Raw genomic sequence first — 19,939 nt, 5'->3', positions numbered from 1 at the left:
GGCATGCAGTACAGAGAATCGATATATCGTGTCAACAAGTTTATATTTTCCAATCGTGGTTGTATGCATCTATGATCTAGTCCAAGCGGCTGGCGTGATTGCCAGGCCCTTTTGACGCATCTTCAGGCTCCCATGTAAAGAACTGCTCTTTCGCTGGGATGCATTTCTTCAAAGCATGGCCGTAATCACCAGCGTTGGGCGTCCTCAGTAGAGTATGGATATGGAACTTCGCCGGCTGCTCGTTGTTTAAAAAGACGCCTGAGTGATGGTCAAACTCTACAATCACCACAGGCGATTGAATGCGATAGTAAAATGGGTCTTCAGGACCATAGCCGCCAATCCAGCTGAAATATGTCTCTGAAGCAAAGGATAATGCGTGCTTGAGCTTCTTGGCCCGAGAGGAAGCAGGGAGGTAGAGGAAATACTCGTCGATGATGCTGGAGACGAGAGATTGTTGCTCTGAAGTCATGTCTTGCATCGTGATGCCTTCGTAAGGCACAATGCGGTTATCGCGGTATGCACCACAGAGATGGCGTTGATCGTCTCTGTTCCAGCGTCCTTCTGGCATGGCCGGGTCTTTCATCAGTTTGTAGATTTGAGTCTTTTGCTGTAGTTCTGGGCTGAGAGATTGCATGAGTTGGAGACCGAGTTCTTCTTCGCGGGTGAGGATGCGGGTGCCTTTGTAAGGACCAGAGTCGATCTCGTTGGGCTCTGCTCCGGTAAACCAGGGTGAAATGACGATTTGACGCTTGAAGAGGAAAATGTTGAGGCAGAGGTGGTGACCGTAGAATGACCAACCCCAGGGTTCTGTAGAAGAGGGCTCGCCAAAGAGGACGAAGTTGTAGCTGAACTCATTCATAACTTTTGTGCCTTGGACGAGTTCGCCGAGGAAGCCGTTGATGCGCATGGCCGAGATTGCTTTTCCGTAGCCTTCTGGAGAGAGGGTGGCTTTGAGGATTGCAAGGATGGAGTCACGGATTTGTCCTGATTGTTCGTCGAGACGGAGGCCTTTGTGTGCGAGGAGGAATTCGGGGTTGGACCATGTCCGCCATTCAGGGCTGTCGATGTGGTAGCTCAGGACTTGCTTTTGCTCGTCGGTGACTTGGGAGAGGAGGGAGTTTGCGGCCTTGACGATGTTCTCGATCTCGACGCCTTCGTCTTCGTAGTGGAAGAGACCTTCTCTTACGTTGCCTGGGAACAGAGAGTCAGTGGAGAAGAGAAAGTGGTTCCTGGGTTGACTCACCATCGCTGGTCACACCCTTGAAAGGCTCCGCTAGCAGAGAACGCCAGTACATATACAGAGCATGTAGCCATGGCGGATTGTGCTTGGTCTTGAAGTCGTGAGCATACTCGTGAGCATCTTGCTGCTTCATCATCTGGAAGCGCGGCACATTGATGTCTGGAAGGTGCTTGCGGTAGTGGCCCGTAACGCCATTCTGCTGTGCCATGCTGAGTGAATATGTGCTGACTGGGTTGAAGCAACTGGCAAGGACTTGTATATCAGCAGAGGACAGGATTACGTCTTGTAGTATCTTGATATTGACTCGGCTTTTGCTAATGGCACTTCTTCCCTCCACCTGCATCGCTGCCCCGCTTCTCCACCGCTCCCCACTTTCGCCATTTCCACGCGGGTTGCCCTGAACCTTGTCGGCATCACTCTTTCTTTGCCCTTGACACGCCGTGGATTGCGTCTAGGGTCCTGTTGATACTCACATCAAAGTGGAGATACACAGATCGCTCTATTTGCTGATCATCTCTGCATCACTCCAAGAGTTTGAGACAATGATCGCGGACAACTGGCCTTCCGCTTTGCATCGACCTTCTTCGCAAATTGGTCATGTGACCGCGTGTATAACCAAATCGCGTGCCTCGTCAACCGGCGCAATGTTTGTTTTTGCCTCTAGAATAAAGTGCATGCATTAACTATTCGGGTATGCGACTCCGCCCAAGGCATTAGATTATGGATATCCTCGCTGCAGAGGTCGACCGAGTCGTCTTTACTCCATATCCTACTCAACTAAAGGTTGGTGAAAATAGCAACTTTGCCAGAGACAACGCTGATCGTTGCCTCTATGTAGTCTCTCCATGATATCGTCAACCAGACATCCGAAGCCGATATATGTCTTTGGGCTTCTTGCTATAAATGCCGAGTATCTTCTTTGAGTCAGGCTCTTATAGATGCTCTCCCACAATGGCCATATGTCTTGGAAATCATCACTCGCCTGTGTTGTGCTGTTGACGTCAGAAACTCGCTCGTGCAGAGGGAGCCATCACTATTGCCTCGTCTCTTGACCCATGCCCTGGAGTCGCGAGCTGAAAGCAGAAAGGTATCACCATGGCAAGGATACCAACCGAGTCGCTCCAAATTGACTCATTTACAGTATGTGGATGCTGCTGTAGGCATTCTCTCACATCCCCTGCCTTCGGATGTGGCTCTTCCGGCGACTTCTCAGAATTTTTTACTTCAGCTATTCGACCGTGCTGCCACGCAGCCCAATGCTACGACTGTTCGACAAATTCACCACCTAGTCTACGGAGCCTGCAAGCCTATTCTTGGTGTCCTATCTCCAGGCGTTTTGGCTCATCTGGAAGAGTACATCTTCTCAATCCTCAAAAGCTCCTCTGGTGTGGAGGACCAATCTTTGGGCATGTACTGTCTTGCTATCATGAGGATGATTCTCGAGAAGTTTCAAACTGAAGTGGGAAGCGACGGCATCTGGCCTACCTTTGACCATCCTGCCGACTCTTCAAATTCGCAATGGACGCCCGACGCCATCAAGCAATTCTTCCACGGCAACAAGACACACAAAACGATGCAGCTGCTTGTCCTACGTGTCATTTGGGCTTGTAGACCGGAGTCAGCAGATCCCACCGAACAAGGCCTTACTAGTGTTACCTTGGTCAATCAGATCCTTGCTGGCGTATCTCAGTCTGCTGCGATTGAATGGTCCCACAAGAACGTGGTCATTGTGCGGAAGTTACAAGAGAAGTGCCTCGTACCTGATATGTTACCTGCTCTTCGTTTTCAGGTTTTGACTTTCCTAAGTTCACTGTCCGATAAAGTCGTACTGCCACCTCAAGCAACGTTATTCTATGAGAGATCGCTGCTGGATTTGGGTGCCGCATTTCTGAGACACGATCATCTAGACATGTCTCTTCGCCTATCATTGTATCGTTTATCCTCCAAGTTCAAGCCTGAGTGGTGGGGAGAATTGCTCGACAAAGTCATGGATCTGTTGACCGAAGCATCGCCGGCCACTGTTTTCAACTCGGCGGACAGCTACGTCTTATTTCTTCGTCACATTGCTGACATGGTTGACGACAATGAGTTCTGCCGCCGTGGTATACTGGCAGCTTTGCATTCTAGCCATAATCGACAGAAGCTGGAATACTTCTTCGTTGATCTTGAAAAGTCATCTGAGATTGATACAGGTCATGGCATGAACAGATTCTGCGTTGCTTCATACGCGTCTTCGAGGAACAGCTTGAAGTCATCTCTTTGCTCGTTATTGCTCCGAGCGGCTCTGGCTGCTCCGCAGGAAGAGACCTCTTCAATCCGCCGCATGTTGCCTGAGATCCTCCGACACCATGCGATCGTTGATTCAAGCAACCCAATCTGCCACATCTGTATTCAGACACGTCTGAGAGCGCCACAACGACCGGCGCCATTCGTGGAGATTGAAGCCACCCCTGAGTCGCAAGACGCAAGTCTTCATTGGAAGGAGCGCCTGGGTGCGGTGATGCAGATGCATGCCAAGTATCAGGAGACGTCTCTGGTGGCTTCCTTCATCAACATCTGTCATGATTTGGAAGCAAGATGCGAGAGTGTCGAAGAACCACTGAGACTGGAGCGTCAGAAGTTCACAGGCCTTGAGAAGCGATACGCAGACTTGAACAAGTCATACGGAGAGCTCGAAGGCCAAGTCATGGATAGAGACCTGCGCATTAACGCCCTCGAATCTGAGAACGACCGCCACGAGAATGACTTGGCAGCATCCTCTCAAGAAACACGAGACTTGATGCAGCGAATCGACGTCATCACGCGAGAACTTCAAGAAGCTAGTCACAAGGCTCAAAGAGATATCGACCAGCTGAAGAAGGAGAAGCAGGACCAAGAAGTCCAGCACGCTACCGCTATTGCCTGCAAGCAGGAGGCTTTTGAACAAGTGCGCGAGCAACTCCACCAGGCTAAATCGGAAATCGAGAACCTGCGCTCCGAGCTTGACAACACGATGGAGTCCAGAAGACACGATAACTCAGAATATGAGAAACTGTTGTCCGAAAAGGAACAAGTCGAGCAGCAGCTTCTGGAGAGCCAAGATCGCATCTCTCAAATCGAAGACGAACGAGCTACGCTACTCGAAGGCCACAGTCTACTGGAGCAAGATATCTTGAAGCTGCGGCAAGACATCAACGGGCGCCAAGTGCAACACGAAACTCTTCTCGCCGAAATTCAAGCCATCAAGCAAAACTCAGAAGATGAGGCTAAGAAGGCGTTCACCGACTATGAGGATACCATGTCGAGAACCAAACAAGAGTGGCTGAGTGTCAAGAGTCATCTTGAGGAGCAACTGGAAGAAGCCCGACAGGATCTTGCCGAAGCTGAAGACGGCTTCCAACAGCAAAACGAGGCCAGTAAGCAGAAGACCGCGGATCTTCGGAGACGTATCGAGCGCTTGACCAAGGATTGCACGAAGAAGGATGCTCAAGTCCTCGAGGCACAGGAGATGAGGAACCGACTGATGAATGCCATGGGCCTCACTGGCATGATGGCTCCCCCACCAGAGCCCGCGAAATCGTCAGTATTGCCTGTGCGATCTGCTTCTACCAATGAAGCAACCCCACGAACCTCGTTAGCCTCACAAATGCCCTTCACACCTGCACCCGGCACACAGCACTCGGATGATGATCTTGAGGACGAAGAACCAAACAGTACTTTCATGTCTGACGCCTCGGTAGATAATGGTCCTACCCCCAAGCGTGCAAGACCTCGTCCATCGTTGAAGCAAACGGCTACACAGGAGAAAAGAACGAGCATCGCACCACGGTCAGCAAGAGCTATAATGCGAACAAAGAGTGCTATTAAGAGACAGCCTCTGCAAGACATGCCGACCAATCGATCGCCTGTGCGAGCTAGATCTCCGAGCAAAGTTGCATTTCACGACCTCCAAAACCATAGCTTTGGAGTGGCTACTGCAGAAAGACGGGAGCTGGAAGACTGGTCATTTTCTGCTGATCATGTGATGACTGGTACCCCAGGTGCTGGTCTAAATAACAAGGGAGAGAATGGTTTGGATGAAAGTACTGCGAATGTTTAGTTTAGACGCAGTCGCTCCTCATGACTTTCGAATGCCCCGTAAGAGCCGAGCTCTCATTTTCTACCAACAATATGTTACCGCAGACCTGTAGAAGTCCGTCCTTGCCTGTCCGGCCTAGAAATGGCCAAGCAAGGACGCTTGCATATAAAATGCAGGTGCACATGCAGAGACGGGACCAGCGCATGGCACTTTTTGTGAAGCACTGTTTTCTTTCCCAACCTTCACTACCAAAACACAAGAAAGACCATCAACAACATATATGACTGATCAAACACTTGCTCCACAAGGCGAGCCTAACTACACAACTCTGTGATGTTGATCTAGATGTAGGCTGGAGCAGTGTCTAGGATCATGCATGAGAACAGACAGGAAGCAGATCCACTGTTGTCGTGCAGCAAACAAGAGCAAAGGCAAGCACCCGAAGACCGAAAGTTGGTCGGATTGTCAATCGCTTGTTCTGAAACTGTCGACACGCTTTCACGCTGGATTGGCAAGAACGTTGTTGATTGCTGGCGTTTGTTGTCCTCTTCCGTCACTATCTCCTTGTCTCTCCCTCTCAGTCACACATACGTACTGAGCGGCTTCGCGCGCTTGCGTACTTGTTTTACCTCAGGAATCGTCACTATCGACAACACCATCAACACACCTCCCACGTATTCATCGCCACTCCTTTGCTCAACCATCAACATCGTGATACATCCTGCTTCTCCGCTGTCATCATGGCAGAGAATACTGGACCTGGGGAGAGCCCACCATCAAGCAGAGAACTGGCTCCCAAACTAGGACCGCATCGGCGCTTATCACCTTCGGCTCGGACTTCCAGTTCACTTGCTCGTCCGGCTCCTACTCCTCTTGCCACTGTCACCAACCAACCTCGTCCTGCTCCTCTTCTCCCCGCCAGAGGGACCGTCAGGTACAACGCCAGAGGTCTTCCAGTTGCCAACTCTCGTCGCAATGCTCCCATGTATCGAGCACCGCTCATATCACCTCAGCTCACCATGCAATATGACGAAAGTCGAAAGCTTAACCGCACAACAAAGCCCTGGGAGCCGACTTGGATCAAGATCGAGGGCATACCATCCGGCCGCCGCAACCCGAACGACATTCACCGGGTCCTCTTCGAGTTCGGTCATGTTTCTCTCATTGACTGCCGTTCCGATCACACAACCAGCGCTCTTCTATTCTTCACTCGCGATGCGTTTTTCAAGTCAACTATGTTCTGCGGCCCACGCGAGCTTAGAGTCACAACCCGGCCTTACACACATAGGGAGATTCCATATCCAGCAGATCCTACCAGGCAAATCAGGAAAAGCACCATCGTTCCAGTCGAGCAGATCGAGTTTGGTGTTATGACTGGTGATCGTCAGATGATGACCATGCATACGGCCTCCAGCACAGAGCACCATCCTGCCGTCCTAATGCTTGACTTAGCTAACAGGCACATTCTCGAATTTCGCTTCTTTCTCACGACTGAGCCCGGAGCACCCTGGTACAGAGCCGAGTTCCGTCTCAGCTCCCCTCTCAAGATTGTTCAAATGCAACACGAGGATGGTCAAAGGGAGATAATCATCACTTCGCAGTTTCCTCCTGTATGGTGGCAGACCGTAGGACGCGGTCTTCTCAAAGAGATATACCAAGACAAGCCCAACAAAGATCTTCAAGAGTTTCGAGACTGGCCTAGAGGTTGGCGCCGCGTCACTGACATAGATCTGAACCCCGAAGAGCGTGATCTCAATCCAGTTTCTTTCGTGCCTCCCAGTCCGGTAGTCGATACGGGTCGCTGGCTGACTTGGAGGCTCAAGTTTCCAGCCAGTGTAGACAATTCTGCTTACCACACTATCCTCGAGGTCCTGGAAGATCATAATTCAGACATCCAGAGCTGCGGTCCTGCTGACTTCGAATCGATATCTCGAGAAGATCCGGTCGTTTGGGCATTGCTGGATCCACATCGTGCCTCTCACGATTCCGATCTCCATGAGATGCAAGACGATATGATGCACCTCGATCAAGACATTCGCTACCAGCTCGAGGTGTGCATTTCCAACAACAATATCATCGAGTACACCTTGACCCAGCAGTTCCTGCTTGAGCTCAGTGCTTTGGACCGAGGCTTTGTGCGCGACATCAACAATCCTTCTACCATTTCACTAGCCCTGATCATCCTCGAGAACGTCGCAGACTCAAACAGAACCTACTACAATCCCATGGACATCTTTGCCACTTATGATCTTCGTCATCCTCGCAAGCGTCGTGTGCCAAGGGGATGTACTCTAATGAGGACCGCCGTCATCACACCCACCACTTTCTACGTCAAGACACCATCCGTTGAAGTCTCAAATCGGGTCATCAGGGACAACTTTTTCGCCGCTGGCAATTTCCTCCGCGTCAAGTTTGAGGATGAAGATCCGTCGGGAAGCCTCAGGCCCACTGCAAGGTACGAGAATCAGCACGAGGTATGGGCCCGTATCGAACGTTGCTTGCGCCATGGCATTGACATCGCTGGCCGTCATTACGATTGGCTTGCTTGTGGAAACTCCCAGTTCCGTGAAAGAGGCGCATATTTCTTTACACCTTATAGCGAGGAAAAAACCGCGCGCAACATCCGCATGGCTCTTGGGGATTTCTCGGCTATCAATGTCGTTGCAAAATGCATGGCTCGTATTGGTCAATGCTTCTCTACAACTAGAGCCTCTACCAACATTGGCAAAGTCGATAACACCATGATCAGAGATGTCGAAAGGAATGGCTACTGCTTCACTGATGGTGTGGGTAAAGTCTCCCCTTTCGTTGCTCAGATGGTCGCTAATGAATTGTACGCCGACCGTGGCCCTCACGATTATCCATCCGCTTTTCAATTTCGTATGGGGGGCTTCAAGGGCATCCTCGTAGTCGATCCTGCTCTCAAGGGTAGAAAGGTTCTGCTCAGACCTAGTCAGCGCAAGTTCAATGCGACAAGTGTTGGACTCGAGATCATCAAGCCTTCAAAGTTTCTATCATCCACTCTCAACCAGCAAATCATCCTTGTCCTCACCGGCCGTGGTGTCCCAAAGCAAGTGTTCATCGACAAGATGACCAAAGAGCTTGGTGACATCAACATGGCAATGAATGATGAGAACATGGCCTTGAAGATGTTGCAGAAGAACGTCGATTTCAACCAGATTACTCTTACAATTTCTGGAATGATTCTCGACGGCTTTATGCACTCTGATGAGCCAATGTGCAAGATTTTGCTTCAGCTTTGGCGTGCTTGGAGCTTGAAGTTTCTCAAGGAAAAGGCCAAGCTATTTATTGAGAAAGGTGCCTTCGTTCTTGGCTGCGTCGACGAGACAAACACGCTCAAGATGGCTCCAAAACAACTTCCAGAGATATTCATCCAAGTGCCAGCAGAGAAGGAAGGCCAATGGAGGATCGTACAAGGCATTTGTCTCCTTGCACGCAATCCGTCTCTACATCCTGGTGACATTCGTGTGGTCAAGGCTGTCGATTGCAAGGCACTAAAGCATCTCAAGAACATCGTTGTTCTGCCGCAGCAAGGAGAAAGACCACTTGCCAACATGTGCGCTGGCGGAGATCTTGATGGCGACGATTATCTGATCATGTGGGATGATGACTTGCTGCCTCCGAGATCGAGATGGCAATGTGAGGCTATGAACTACGACCCACCAACGCCAGTCACCTGTATCGGTGCTGTGCAAGACGAGCATTTCTTCAAGTTCTTTGTCGACTACATCAAATACGACAATATCGGTCCCATCGCCACTAATCATCGTGCTATTGCTGATCGAGAGTCTGCGAACGGAGGAGTGGGACATAAGGACTGTACCGATCTTGCCCAGCTACATTCACAAGCAGTGGACTTCAACAAGACCGGTGTACCGGCCCGAGTTCCGGAGAGCCTCTGGCCGAACAAGTTTCCTCATTGGATGGAAGCAAAGCCTAAGAACAAGCATTACACCTCCAAGGAAGTTCTTGGTCTTCTTTACGACATGGTGCAGCCCGAGAAGTTCACACCACAGCTCGAGAAGCCCTTTGATCAGCGCATCCTCCATGCGTACGTCGTGACTGAAGCAATGCTCTCAAAGGCTAGAGAGTTCAAAATCGCATACGACCAGCAAATCCGTCGTGTCATGGCCCAGCACAACATCCAAACAGAGTTCGAGGTCTGGACAGCTTTCGTAATGGACCACAATCGCGAGAAGCATTGGTACTCTCTGGCCGAAGACCTTGGCAACTTGATGAGTGCCATCAAATCCGATTTCCAAGCTCAAGTCAGAGAACATCTTCAACTTGCCGACACTGGTTACATGGGAGGTGAACAAGCATTCGGCATCCTCGGACCTTTCGTGGCTGCCATGTATACGGTCACCGATCAGGAAGTGCGACAGTGGAAGGAGAATAAGCAGGGGTCGATAAACCGAGATCTCAGCAATGCTCCCCTCATAACTTATCCCTGGTTGTTCAGCAGAGAACTTGGCAAGATAGCCACCAGCCAGTCAGGGCCATCTCTCTTGAGCACAACCTTTGGTGGTGAGATCAGACGCAGAACACCGGTCGTAAAGTCCAGCTACAAGGCCAACCTCGGCGGATTGAAGCTGGAGCCTCTTGAAGAATGGAGACCTGAGCACAGTGTGGATGACCACGTGGGAACAGCCTTCGATGTTGCTGAAAGTCCAAAGAAAGAAGTAGCAGTAGAGCAAAACACATTGAAGGAAGAACTCTCGAACAGGATGAGCAATGGAGAAGGAGTGGTTCACACTGGAGAGGAGGCTACCCGAACTGAGGAGGGCACTCTCCAAACTGAGGAAGGTACTTTCCAAGCTGAGGAAGGAGCGAGCCATACCGATGAAGCAGCGATGGAAGCACCTGAGAATGCACTTGATCGTTTGATGGCCATGCATTTTTGAACAGAGATTGGAGAAAGCATTGTACCCTAGCGAATCAGATTCGTCTTGAAATGCAACCAGTATGACCGAAATCCCTCGTCCCAGTGTAGAGTCATTGTATTGATCATAGTCGTCGCAACGCAGTAATTTCCGCAGTGAACTCTTGCGTCTGGAGGGATTTGGATGAGAGCAGCTCCCAATAGACCGCTTACTGTGCTGAACGACATCGTGCGTTTTACAGAAATATTCGAGGTGTGCACTCCCTTGTAGAGCAGAGCCCATCGTCTCCTGTAAGGAACACCTCTGCAACAATCTTGTGAAGGGCCCTGACAACGATGAGCTATATCACGGTATGGATAACCAAATCTACCCAACACTAGCCTCACCCCTCTCAAACACCTTGACACCACCATCATTCTGCACAAAATACAATGCTTCCAACTCCTTCATCTCCTTTTCCTTGCCTTCAATCTCATCCCCATCATCATCCCAAGCCCCACCTCTGCTCACTCTGATAACACCACTAACATCCCTGGCCTTGCCCGTATCAAGCGGCCGTAAACTCAACACCCATTTACTGATATGAGCCTGTTGAACCACAAAAGCCGCATGAGCTGCCTCTAAAGGTGTAGGCTGTGTATGCGTGTCAGGAAGAGCGGCGGAGAGAAATGGTGTATCGGCTTCTAGGATCAAAGTTGATGTTGTGACAAGAGAGCGGAGAGAGAGGAGGAGGGAGGATAGGGAGGAAGCGGAGGGGGAGGAAGAGGTGGAGAGCAGGAGGGTTGGCGAGTCGAGGATTAGGTGGATCTTTCTGGTCGGATGCGAGGTTAAGAGGGAGGAGATTTTGGTGGAGAGGGTTTTGTAAACGGAGATTAGCGAGGCGTCTTTTAGGTGGGTTGTATTTGAGGGTTGGGTGGATTGTTGTTGTGGTGAAGGAGCTGCGGATTGTTGTGGTTGTGGTTGTGGTTGTGGTTGTGGTTGCGAAGGTGTGGTAGCAGGAGGACCGCGAGAGGGTAGAGGACCTCGAGATGGTAGAGGGCCACCTCTGTTCGGTATAGGCGAGGCAGGTGCATTTCTAATGGGTAGAGTCCTCTGTGCTGTTGGTGGTGCTGCTTTTGGTGAAGGTGCAGCAGGCGTCGAGGTCGCGACAGGGAAGAGATGGGTCAATCCATCGACAAAGAAGAATTTGTCTTGCTGTGCCAGACGCGCGAGATCGATGCCCTGTTCCGTAGTGTCAGCATTTGGCTCTCGTGTTTCCTCGAGTTCTTGTGGAGGTACTCACAGCACCTCTTCTGGCCTCGCTCTTCCAAAACTCCCAGTCGCGTAGCCATGATACCAATATCACACTAACATCCTGCTCTTCCGGTGCTTCTATTTCTTCCGAAGGAGTAAATGCGCTACGTAGGAGGCGGGTCACAAGCCATTGTGGAGACGAGTCGAGGACGCCCGTCAAGAGCAGCTGTGATGCTTCAGAAGGTAGACGGAGGTATGGTTCAAGGAGTGGCGGTGTTCGATTGCGTGTACTCATGATTGCGGCGAGATCTTGGTCGATTGTGTTTTTCTCTGTCAAAATCGAGCTATGAATTTCTGTATGCTATGGCGGGGTCCTCGGTGACGTTTGCGATGGACTTTTTTCCGGAGCCTGCCTGAGGCTTCGACTTTGGCTTGTGATTCTTGGCAAATTTATTCACATGAGTTCTGAGCATGGTGTTGAAGTTGCGAGCACGGTTGCTAGGGTAGGCTACAGATTCATCTACTTTTGTGATTGACTGCATATTGGCTCATAGCCTCGCAGACAATACAGCTGTGCGTCTTCAGCTTCGCCTGCCGATATGTCCTTGAGCGCATCTGCGCGCATCCCACGTCCATCCTATTGCACACGAATAGGCTTCCGAGCTTTGTCCCGAAGCGTGTTGCGTGCTACTTTGGGTCGAGAAAGGTCTCGAGTGGACTCTGTCCGAATCCGTGTAATGCTTATAGCTGCACTTTGCTTTCATTGCTGGACGCCTCGAGTGGGCATCTTGGTGCTGCAAATTCGAGACTCTCTGTCGTTGATTCATTGAATGCTGTGTGCGAGGCTGATGCTGGCGAGATAGCAGGGAGTTCTTCTTGCCTTGTCCTCGGTTTGGGACAGGGCTCAAACGCTCTTGACCATCTTGTTGACGAGCTTCTTCTGCGCCTGAAGGTCCAAGTCCTTGTCGTCAGTGTCGGTCAAGCAGCGTCCGATAGCGACAGTCTCAGCAATGGTAGAGCTGTTGACCCAGACTTTTCCATTTCTTCCCACAGCCACCTCGAATCTGACCTTCTCGCCAATCTCTTCCAGCAGCACAACACCACCTTTTCCAGCACCCATCATCAAGCGACGAGCGAACGCAGGCGAGACATCAAAGAGCATGCCAGCCTTGAGGGGACCAAGACCGTCAGACTTTCCGGTGGCAGGGTTGACACATTCGATCTCGACATCGCTCCACTTGTCGGCCTTTGATACACGAGCATAGACGAGAGCTCCAGGGGTGAGTTGGGGTCTGGTCTTCTTGGTTGCGCCTTCGAAAGCAAGTTGGCCGAGCAGGACGGAAGGAGTGTGCGGTGTCAGAGTGCAGTGATATGTGTCGGTAGAGGAGCGTTGGACAGTGGCGACGACAAGATCGCCAGTGTGAGGCAGATAGCGACCTCCGAGGTTCTCAATCCAGATGGCATTCTTCTTGGAGTCGGTACACAATTCTCCAGCTTGGGTTGCGACAATCGTGACGGGCGGAATGTGTCGCAGACCAGGACCCAGAGTCAAAGTGCGAGTGGTGTTTTGAGAAGGCAATTGATCAGGCGACAGCTCCTGACCGGGCAGCAGCATTACAGACGACATGATTCTTGAGTAGATTCGATTCCTGCGACGATGACGAAAGGATGGTTTGGCTCGTCTTGAGGCGGCTAAATCGCGGCTGGAAATTTGTTCGAGGTTCGAGAAAGTCTGGAGCAAAGTCCAAAGTCCCATCGACCAGCTTTTGTACAAGAGATCAATCCACTTATCCCTGTCGCCCAAACCATCCGACTTTGCGACGATTCGAATTCCAGTCTTTTCAGCCGCTTCCACCACACATCACATTCAATATGAGCTCAGAGGGCGAGACCGCACCCAAGGTTGCCATTGGTATCTCCTTTGGCAACTCGTACAGCTCCATCGCCTACACTTCCGGCGACTCCAAGGCTGAAGTCATTGCCAACGAGCTTGGTGACCGTCAAATCCCTACCGTCCTCTCCTACGTCGACGGTGAGGAGTTCCAGGGCACCGAGGCCAAGTCGCAGCTCGTCCGCAACCCCAAGAACACCGTCGCATACTTCAGAGACTTCCTCGGCAAGGAGTATGTCACCTCCTGCTCCTGCCTGTTCAATTGACCATGGCACTGCTAGAGCTCATTTCTGACAATTCGCAGCTTCAAGTCAATAGACCCCACCAACTGCCACGCCTCCGCCCACCCCGTGGACGCCGAGAACACCATCTCTTTCCAGATCAAGGACACCGAGGCCGATGAGCAAAACACCCGCACAATCCACGAGATCACCACCCGTCACCTCCGTCGTCTCGCTTCTTCCGCTACCGACTACCTTGGCAAGAAGGTCAATGCTGCCATCATCACCATTCCCTCAGACTTCACCGACGCTCAGAAGGATGCCCTGAACAAGGCCGCCACTGAGGCCGGTCTTGAGGTCCTCCAATTCATCACTGAGCCCGTCGCTGCTCTCCTCGCCCACGATGCCAAGAACAACGAGGACTCTACCAAGGACAAGAACGTCGTTGTTGCCGATATTGGTGGTACCCGTACCGACATCGCCATCGTTGCCTCGCGCGGTGGTATGTACACCGTCCTGGCCACCGCCCACGACTACGAGCTCGGCGGCGCCCAGCTCGACTCTGCCCTGATCGACTACGCCGCAAAGGAGTTCCAGAAGAAGAACAAGACCGACCCCCGCACCAACGACCGTTCGCTCGCCAAGCTGAAGCTCGAGGCTGAGGCTGTCAAGAAGAGTTTGTCCCTTGGTGCCTCTGCTGCCTTCAGCATTGAGTCCCTCTCCGACGGTATTGACTTCAGCTTGACCGTCAACCGTACCAGATACGAGAACCTCGCCGGCAAGGTCTTTGGCTCCTTCACCCGTCTGATCGAGTCTGCCGTTCAGAAGGCCGGTCTCGACAACCTCGACATTGACGAGATCCTCCTTTCCGGTGGTACTTCTCACACTCCCAAGATCGCCAACAACCTCCAGTCCGTCTTCGCCGAGTCCACCGTTATTGCTCCCTCCACCAACCCCGCCGCTGTCAACCCCAGCGAGCTTACCGTCCGTGGTGCTGCCATCCAGGCCAGCTTGATCAGCGAGTTTGAGAAGGAGGATGTTGAGCAGAGCACCCACCCCGCCGTCACTGTCGCCCCTCACCTCGCCAAGGCCATTGGTGTTCTTGTTGGCGACAACGAGTTCGTTACCCTGATCGATGCCAACACCGCTGTTCCAGTCCGCCGCACCGCCCAGCTCAACGCTGCCGAGGGCGACGTTCTCGTCAAGCTCTGCGAGGGTGTCAGCGAGATCAAGGTCACCCAGGAGGAGGTCGCCCCTAAGGAGGCCAACGGTGACGACTCAGACGATGACAGCGACGACGAGCCCGAGGAGACCCGCGAGAAGGTCTGGAAGGCCGGTGAGGTCATTGCCGAGGCTGCCGTCAAGGACGTCAAGAAGGGCAGCAAGGTCGAGGTCCAGATCAACGTCAGCGCCGACCTTTCAGTACAGGTCATCGTCCGCGAAGTCGGCTCCAAGACTGGTGTCCGCGGTACCATCGAGGCCAGCGCATGAAGAGATTAATATCCCGTTTATTTCACCTCCTCTCACACCTCCGACGAGTCGTCCTGCAGCTCCCACAGACGCACTTCACGCTTCGTCCACTGCTTCGATCAGTGGACTCCCCGCCATGACTTTTTCCGAACAGTTTCGTTTTGCATAGATGAATTGAATGGTGGTTTCATTTTTCAAATGTCTTTTTGGTATTCTGGAGTTTCTAGCTCACAAAAAGCACGAATAGAAGAAAGCTTGATCTTTCGCAATCTCTCCTATACATCATCATTTTCCAACCCACACCCATTCGTTTATGTTGATTTCTTGCTCACTGTCTCCTAGATCGATGTCTTCGAACTCTCCGTCGTCGTGTGCTGGTTTGAGGAGTTTGTTCTGCATTTTGACAAGCTTCTTTTGGGTCATGCTGGGAGCTGGAGTGTCTGCTTTGGGCTCGGAGACGAGGGAGGTACCACCGTGTTGCGAGGCCGGGTTACTGGCGCTGGCGGCCCCTTTCTTTCTCTCCTGCCTGCAACACAGGGTTGGTTAGTTGATGCAATGCACAACACAGGCACATCAACCACATACCCAGCTGGAGCGTCCCTGCGGTCATCAACCTTGTTCGCAACGGCACCGGGACCCGAGACCTCGTCGACAACTTTGCGGTCCTTCTCCATCACCTCGTTCGAGGGGTCCGACATCTGTGCGTTGTATCTGATACAATGGATCAGTACATGCGAGACGAAGAACAATGAGACATGGCATACAAGGAGAAGCGTCGAGGGTCTTTGACCAGAATGGTACGTACAAGTAGGATGTCGAGGAGAAAGGATATGTATCTTTTGCGTCGACGCAGAGTGTGACAATGGACTAAGCATGTCGAGACGAGATCGGGCAACGATGGAAGTGATCGTGGACCTGGTGCGGTCTGTTCGTAAGACGCTCTTCGTCGATGCTATCTTAATGTTGGTAGTTCGTATACGGTTAGTACTGCAACACATGACAGACTAGACATGATGAGCCACTGTTGGTTTTGAGAGAAGGTGTCAACCAACACTTACCAGGTCATGGCAAATCGGCACATTGGGCGCTGCTTCTCCCATAACCCCAATGACAGAAATGTAGCTGTGGAAATGCACCATGTTTTTTCGGTGTCGTTGAATACTTACTCGAGATGTAGTGTCTTACGCCATCTCCCTGCCTATGGCATCAAACATGAGGAAACGTTCTGCATTTCCACAGCTACTAGCTTCGATGAGTGCGCAAGGCTGAGATCAGGAGTATGGTGCCTTTGAGTGTCTATGATATCTGCACTCTCCTCCCCCAAACGATGGCATATCCATCTATCGTGACAGAGGTATATGAGAGTCAGGTTCATGGTAGATGTCCGCTGGAGAGATGCCGAGTCTACAGACAGGCGAGAAGACATCTCCGGCAAAATCCTCGCTCTGAACACTCTCGCATACTATCAGAGCATTGTCATTTTCCTTTCATCCATGAAACAGCACATCTGGAATCATAAATATCGACGTGTCTGCTCAACGACCTCGACCAAGGATACCAAAACACTTTGTGTCCTTGAAAACTAGTGCGAAAGATCATAGATGTATTTGACACATCCACTTAGAGTCGGAGGGGTAGCAGTGATTTGGCATATCAAGGTAGAACCACTGGTTGAGCTTAGCACCCTGACGTGACATCATTGGTATAGTGCGAAGAGTGACATCGCGTGTCGCTGGAAACTGCAAATCGTGAATTTGTTTCATGTGGGTCAAGTCTGTAAGACCCTGTACGAAGATTGTGAAGTTGACTCGATGCGACATGAAGAAACACAACCTGACAATCATACTGGGATCCATCACGCCAAACAAAGGGAAAAAAGTGTGAGCAAATCAGGGTAGTTTTGATTGAGAAAAAAGCAAAGTCGCCTATTGTAGAGCATTGTAGTAGTAAAGGAGGCAATTGACCAGCCCACATTTATAGTATCATCCCCTTCGTGACCATATTATACCGCATCGAGCGACTATCAGATGCTGTGAGAACAGATCGCAGCCTCTTGATGAACGCCTCTTATATACCCGCCCTGTAACGCCATGCAGATGCGTGAACTTGCTGAGGAGAATGACGAACGCCGCGCTGACAATTTGGGGACATCAGGCGTGACTGTTTACCAGAGAGTGTAACCACCGTCAATGAGGCAGTTGTTGCCGGTCATGTAGCTGGAACCAGGCGAGGCAAGGTAGACAGCAAGGTTGTTGAGGTCATCAACAGCACCGAGGCGCTTCTGAGGAGTGTTGTCCATCCAGATGCGCTTCTGGGCGTCAAGAGCAGGGACACGGTTGAGAGCGGTGTCCATGTAGCCGGGGGAGATAGAGTTGACACGGATGTTGAAGCGAGCCCACTCAGCAGCGAGGGACTTGGAGAGCTGAATGACAGCAGCCTTGGAGGCGTTGTAGCAGGATTGCTCTTGGGGGTAGTTGACAATAGTACCAGACATCGAGGCGATGTTGATGATGGAACCGCCGGTCTTGAGCTTGATCATTTGCTGGCCGACAGCCTGAGCAACGAGGAAAGTGCCGGTAATGTTGATGTCAAGTAGACGGCGGAACTTCTCCGAATCATAGGTCTCAGCCTTGACGTTGGAGCTGAATCTTGTTAAAACGAGTGATGGCAAATGTAAAAAGATTGACCTACTCGGCGATACCAGCGGCGTTGATGAGAACATCAATGTGGCCGTAGTGGGCAGCAACATCCTGAACGGCCTGCTGAATGGCGGCCTGGTCACGAACATCGACTTTGTAGAAGCGAACATCAACGCCAGTCTGAGCTGAGAGCTGCTGAGCAGATTTCTCGCCGAGTTCCTGCTGAACGTCGAAGATGGCAATTCCTTTGACACCAACTTCAGAAAGGGCCTGAGCCATGTTGTAACCAAGTCCACGACCACCGCTGAAGGCGAGAGTCAGAGACGTATAAAGTGAGGAGAAGAAGAGCTCAGACTTACCCGGTAATAACGGCGACTTTGTCAGTCAGGGTGAACTTCTGCAGGGTAGGAGGCATCTTGGCAAGCAGGTCGGCCTTGAGAGGCTGGGCAGCGACCTCGATGTCCTGACCAGGAGGGGAGACAGGCTCATTACCAGGAGCGGGGACGGCGAGAGTCTCCTGCTCACGGTGACCAGCCTTGGAGTAAGAGACGACATTGATCGACTGCTCATCACCGAGAACACGAGTCGAAGCAAAAGTGCGCACAGAAATCGGCGCGACAGCGGATTGAACCTTGGTAAGGCAAGCGGCGCGGAAAACCGAAGTGCGCATGGTTGACATGTAGGCCATAGTGCCGATTGTAGAGAACTGTTACGAAGAAAAGGTAGACGATCGAAGTTGGAAAGACTTGGAAGAAGTTGGAAGAAATCGAGTCGGAACGTGGATGATCGAGGCGAGGTTCAAGATGAGCTCGGCGTCTGATATATAGGGGCGGGAAGTGCGAGCGAAGGCAGCCGTAGACAGTTGCGATGTGAAGGCAGGAGCAGGAGTGAATGCCAAAGTTGAGGCAGGAACGAGTGACGCTCAAGTAAAATCCAGCGGTTTGCTATGCTGTTTCTCGCGGAAGCCACGACGACCGGGATAGTCAGGAAGCGGATCGAGGGGCTGTAGCTTCAGTTGACAGTCAATGACGGGTTCATGAGGAAACAGCTCTGATAGATGGGAAATATACCTAGTCTACACTTCACCACAACAGGCGAAAGGCTGGCGATGAGCTGATCAAACACAAGCACTACAAGCACTGATGATCACCTTCACCTGCCCACTGTCGATTCTCTTGAGTAAAGCCTTTGAGTCGCCTGGAGTGACGTGACTTGTGATGATCTGCTGAATAAATCAAGTGATGTGAAGGATTCAGCTTATCAAGAATAGAAGTGACAATGGCTCAAGTCAGCTTATCCGTTAAACAGGATCAGAACGGATATGTGCAGAGAGCGAAGTTGATCAAGGAGGCCTGAAACCAGAAGAGACCAGAAGAGCCTCTGGTTCCAGCAGGGTTTGCTCCCTTTTATCATCATATCCCTCGTTCATGCAGGTGGAAAAAAAGGACTGCTGCCTTTGGCGCTGTCAAACATGTAACACAGTCACGCGGCTGCTCGCCGTTTGGCATCGGGAGCGGTGAGGGCTGCAGAGATGCAAGGACCCGATATTTGACGTCTGCCCCTATGGACCGCGCGCCTTTGAAGGTTGTAGATCGATAAAAGATAGTGCAGCCGCGAAACGCCGTCACAAAAGATGAAGTCTCCCCAGTCTCTCGGGACCCCACATGCCCAGAAACGATTGATGTGCAACCCACGCTTTCACCTTTGCGATCTTTAACAGGCTTGATTGAAGGGGTCTGTGGCGCATATGCAGCATGCATCTCGACCACTGCATGCAGGAGCACATGTCCAGCTTTGACTACTCGCAATCACTTTCCAAGTCTTTTGAGAGGCGAGTCAGTCTGTGGGATGCACAAACATCAATCATCATCCCGGGCCGGCAGGATGTTTATCGTTCGCTTTTCTGACCGTACCGACACATAATTATTGCTCATAACTCACGATTACCGCGACATCTTCCTCGACATGACCAGCCTACCATTTGGTCAATGTGACTGTTCTGGAGTCTGAGATTACGATCATCCAGGCATCGAGTGACTCAAGCTGCAACTCAAGGGGCTGATCGAGTGCCTCTCCGTTACAATCCCGCTGCCGGTGCATGGGAGTAGGTGTATAAAGGCCGAAATTACGCACGTGGAACCAAGCATGCCTCTTGACAAAGATAAATTGATGGACAACGGTCCACTGAAGGTAGGGCCACAAACCCGCGATCGGTCCGTCGCGCCCCGGGTGCTGGCGTGACAGTTGGTGCCAACGCCTCATACGCAGATATCGGGATCCAAAA

At 51.5% G+C, this 19,939-nt stretch overlaps 8 protein-coding genes across 8 annotated transcripts; 3 read left to right on the top strand and 5 right to left on the bottom strand.

Moving 5' to 3' along the window:
- Nucleotides 1-76: 76 nt before the first annotated feature.
- AUEXF2481DRAFT_26782 (uncharacterized protein) lies at nt 77-1,448 on the bottom strand (the record flags this gene model as incomplete). Its single annotated transcript, XM_013491294.1, has 2 exons — nt 77-1,191; nt 1,244-1,448. 2 exons carry the CDS (start codon nt 1,446-1,448, stop codon nt 77-79), a joined length of 1,320 nt encoding a protein of 439 aa, XP_013346748.1.
- Nucleotides 1,449-1,960: 512 nt separating this feature from the next.
- AUEXF2481DRAFT_26781 (uncharacterized protein) lies at nt 1,961-5,318 on the top strand (the record flags this gene model as incomplete). The annotated part of the gene is made up of 2 exons (XM_013491293.1): nt 1,961-2,023; nt 2,079-5,318. The coding sequence occupies 2 exons, from the start codon at nt 1,961-1,963 to the stop codon at nt 5,316-5,318; spliced, it is 3,303 nt and encodes a 1,100-aa protein (XP_013346747.1).
- Nucleotides 5,319-6,037: 719 nt separating this feature from the next.
- On the top strand, nt 6,038-10,222 carry AUEXF2481DRAFT_26780 (uncharacterized protein; the record flags this gene model as incomplete). The annotated part of the gene is made up of 1 exon (XM_013491292.1): nt 6,038-10,222. The coding sequence occupies one exon, from the start codon at nt 6,038-6,040 to the stop codon at nt 10,220-10,222; it is 4,185 nt and encodes a 1,394-aa protein (XP_013346746.1).
- A 345-nt stretch (nt 10,223-10,567) lies between these two features.
- On the bottom strand, nt 10,568-11,729 carry AUEXF2481DRAFT_2350 (uncharacterized protein; the record flags this gene model as incomplete). The annotated part of the gene is made up of 2 exons (XM_013491196.1): nt 10,568-11,422; nt 11,484-11,729. The coding sequence occupies 2 exons, from the start codon at nt 11,727-11,729 to the stop codon at nt 10,568-10,570; spliced, it is 1,101 nt and encodes a 366-aa protein (XP_013346650.1).
- Nucleotides 11,730-12,009: 280 nt separating this feature from the next.
- Nucleotides 12,010-13,545, bottom strand: AUEXF2481DRAFT_36913 (uncharacterized protein). Its single transcript, XM_013491400.1, has one exon. It carries the CDS (start codon nt 13,059-13,061, stop codon nt 12,339-12,341), a length of 723 nt encoding a protein of 240 aa, XP_013346854.1. The 5' UTR covers nt 13,062-13,545; the 3' UTR covers nt 12,010-12,338.
- AUEXF2481DRAFT_26777 (uncharacterized protein) lies at nt 13,307-15,037 on the top strand (the record flags this gene model as incomplete). Its single annotated transcript, XM_013491291.1, has 2 exons — nt 13,307-13,557; nt 13,630-15,037. 2 exons carry the CDS (start codon nt 13,307-13,309, stop codon nt 15,035-15,037), a joined length of 1,659 nt encoding a protein of 552 aa, XP_013346745.1.
- Nucleotides 15,038-15,210: 173 nt separating this feature from the next.
- On the bottom strand, nt 15,211-16,155 carry AUEXF2481DRAFT_26776 (uncharacterized protein; the record flags this gene model as incomplete). The annotated part of the gene is made up of 5 exons (XM_013491290.1): nt 15,211-15,291; nt 15,320-15,542; nt 15,602-15,714; nt 15,822-15,968; nt 16,075-16,155. 5 exons carry the CDS (start codon nt 16,153-16,155, stop codon nt 15,211-15,213), a joined length of 645 nt encoding a protein of 214 aa, XP_013346744.1.
- Nucleotides 16,156-17,180: 1,025 nt separating this feature from the next.
- On the bottom strand, nt 17,181-18,070 carry AUEXF2481DRAFT_46076 (uncharacterized protein; the record flags this gene model as incomplete). The annotated part of the gene is made up of 3 exons (XM_013491463.1): nt 17,181-17,658; nt 17,708-17,959; nt 18,015-18,070. 3 exons carry the CDS (start codon nt 18,068-18,070, stop codon nt 17,181-17,183), a joined length of 786 nt encoding a protein of 261 aa, XP_013346917.1.
- Nucleotides 18,071-19,939: the final 1,869 nt, after the last annotated feature.

The sequence above is a fragment of the Aureobasidium subglaciale genome (assembly GCF_000721755.1).
Source record: "Aureobasidium subglaciale EXF-2481 unplaced genomic scaffold scaffold_3, whole genome shotgun sequence".
Taxonomy (NCBI): domain Eukaryota; kingdom Fungi; phylum Ascomycota; class Dothideomycetes; order Dothideales; family Saccotheciaceae; genus Aureobasidium; species Aureobasidium subglaciale.
The sequence above is the reverse complement of the archived record's forward strand: the minus strand, read 5'-3'. Positions and strand labels throughout refer to the sequence as shown.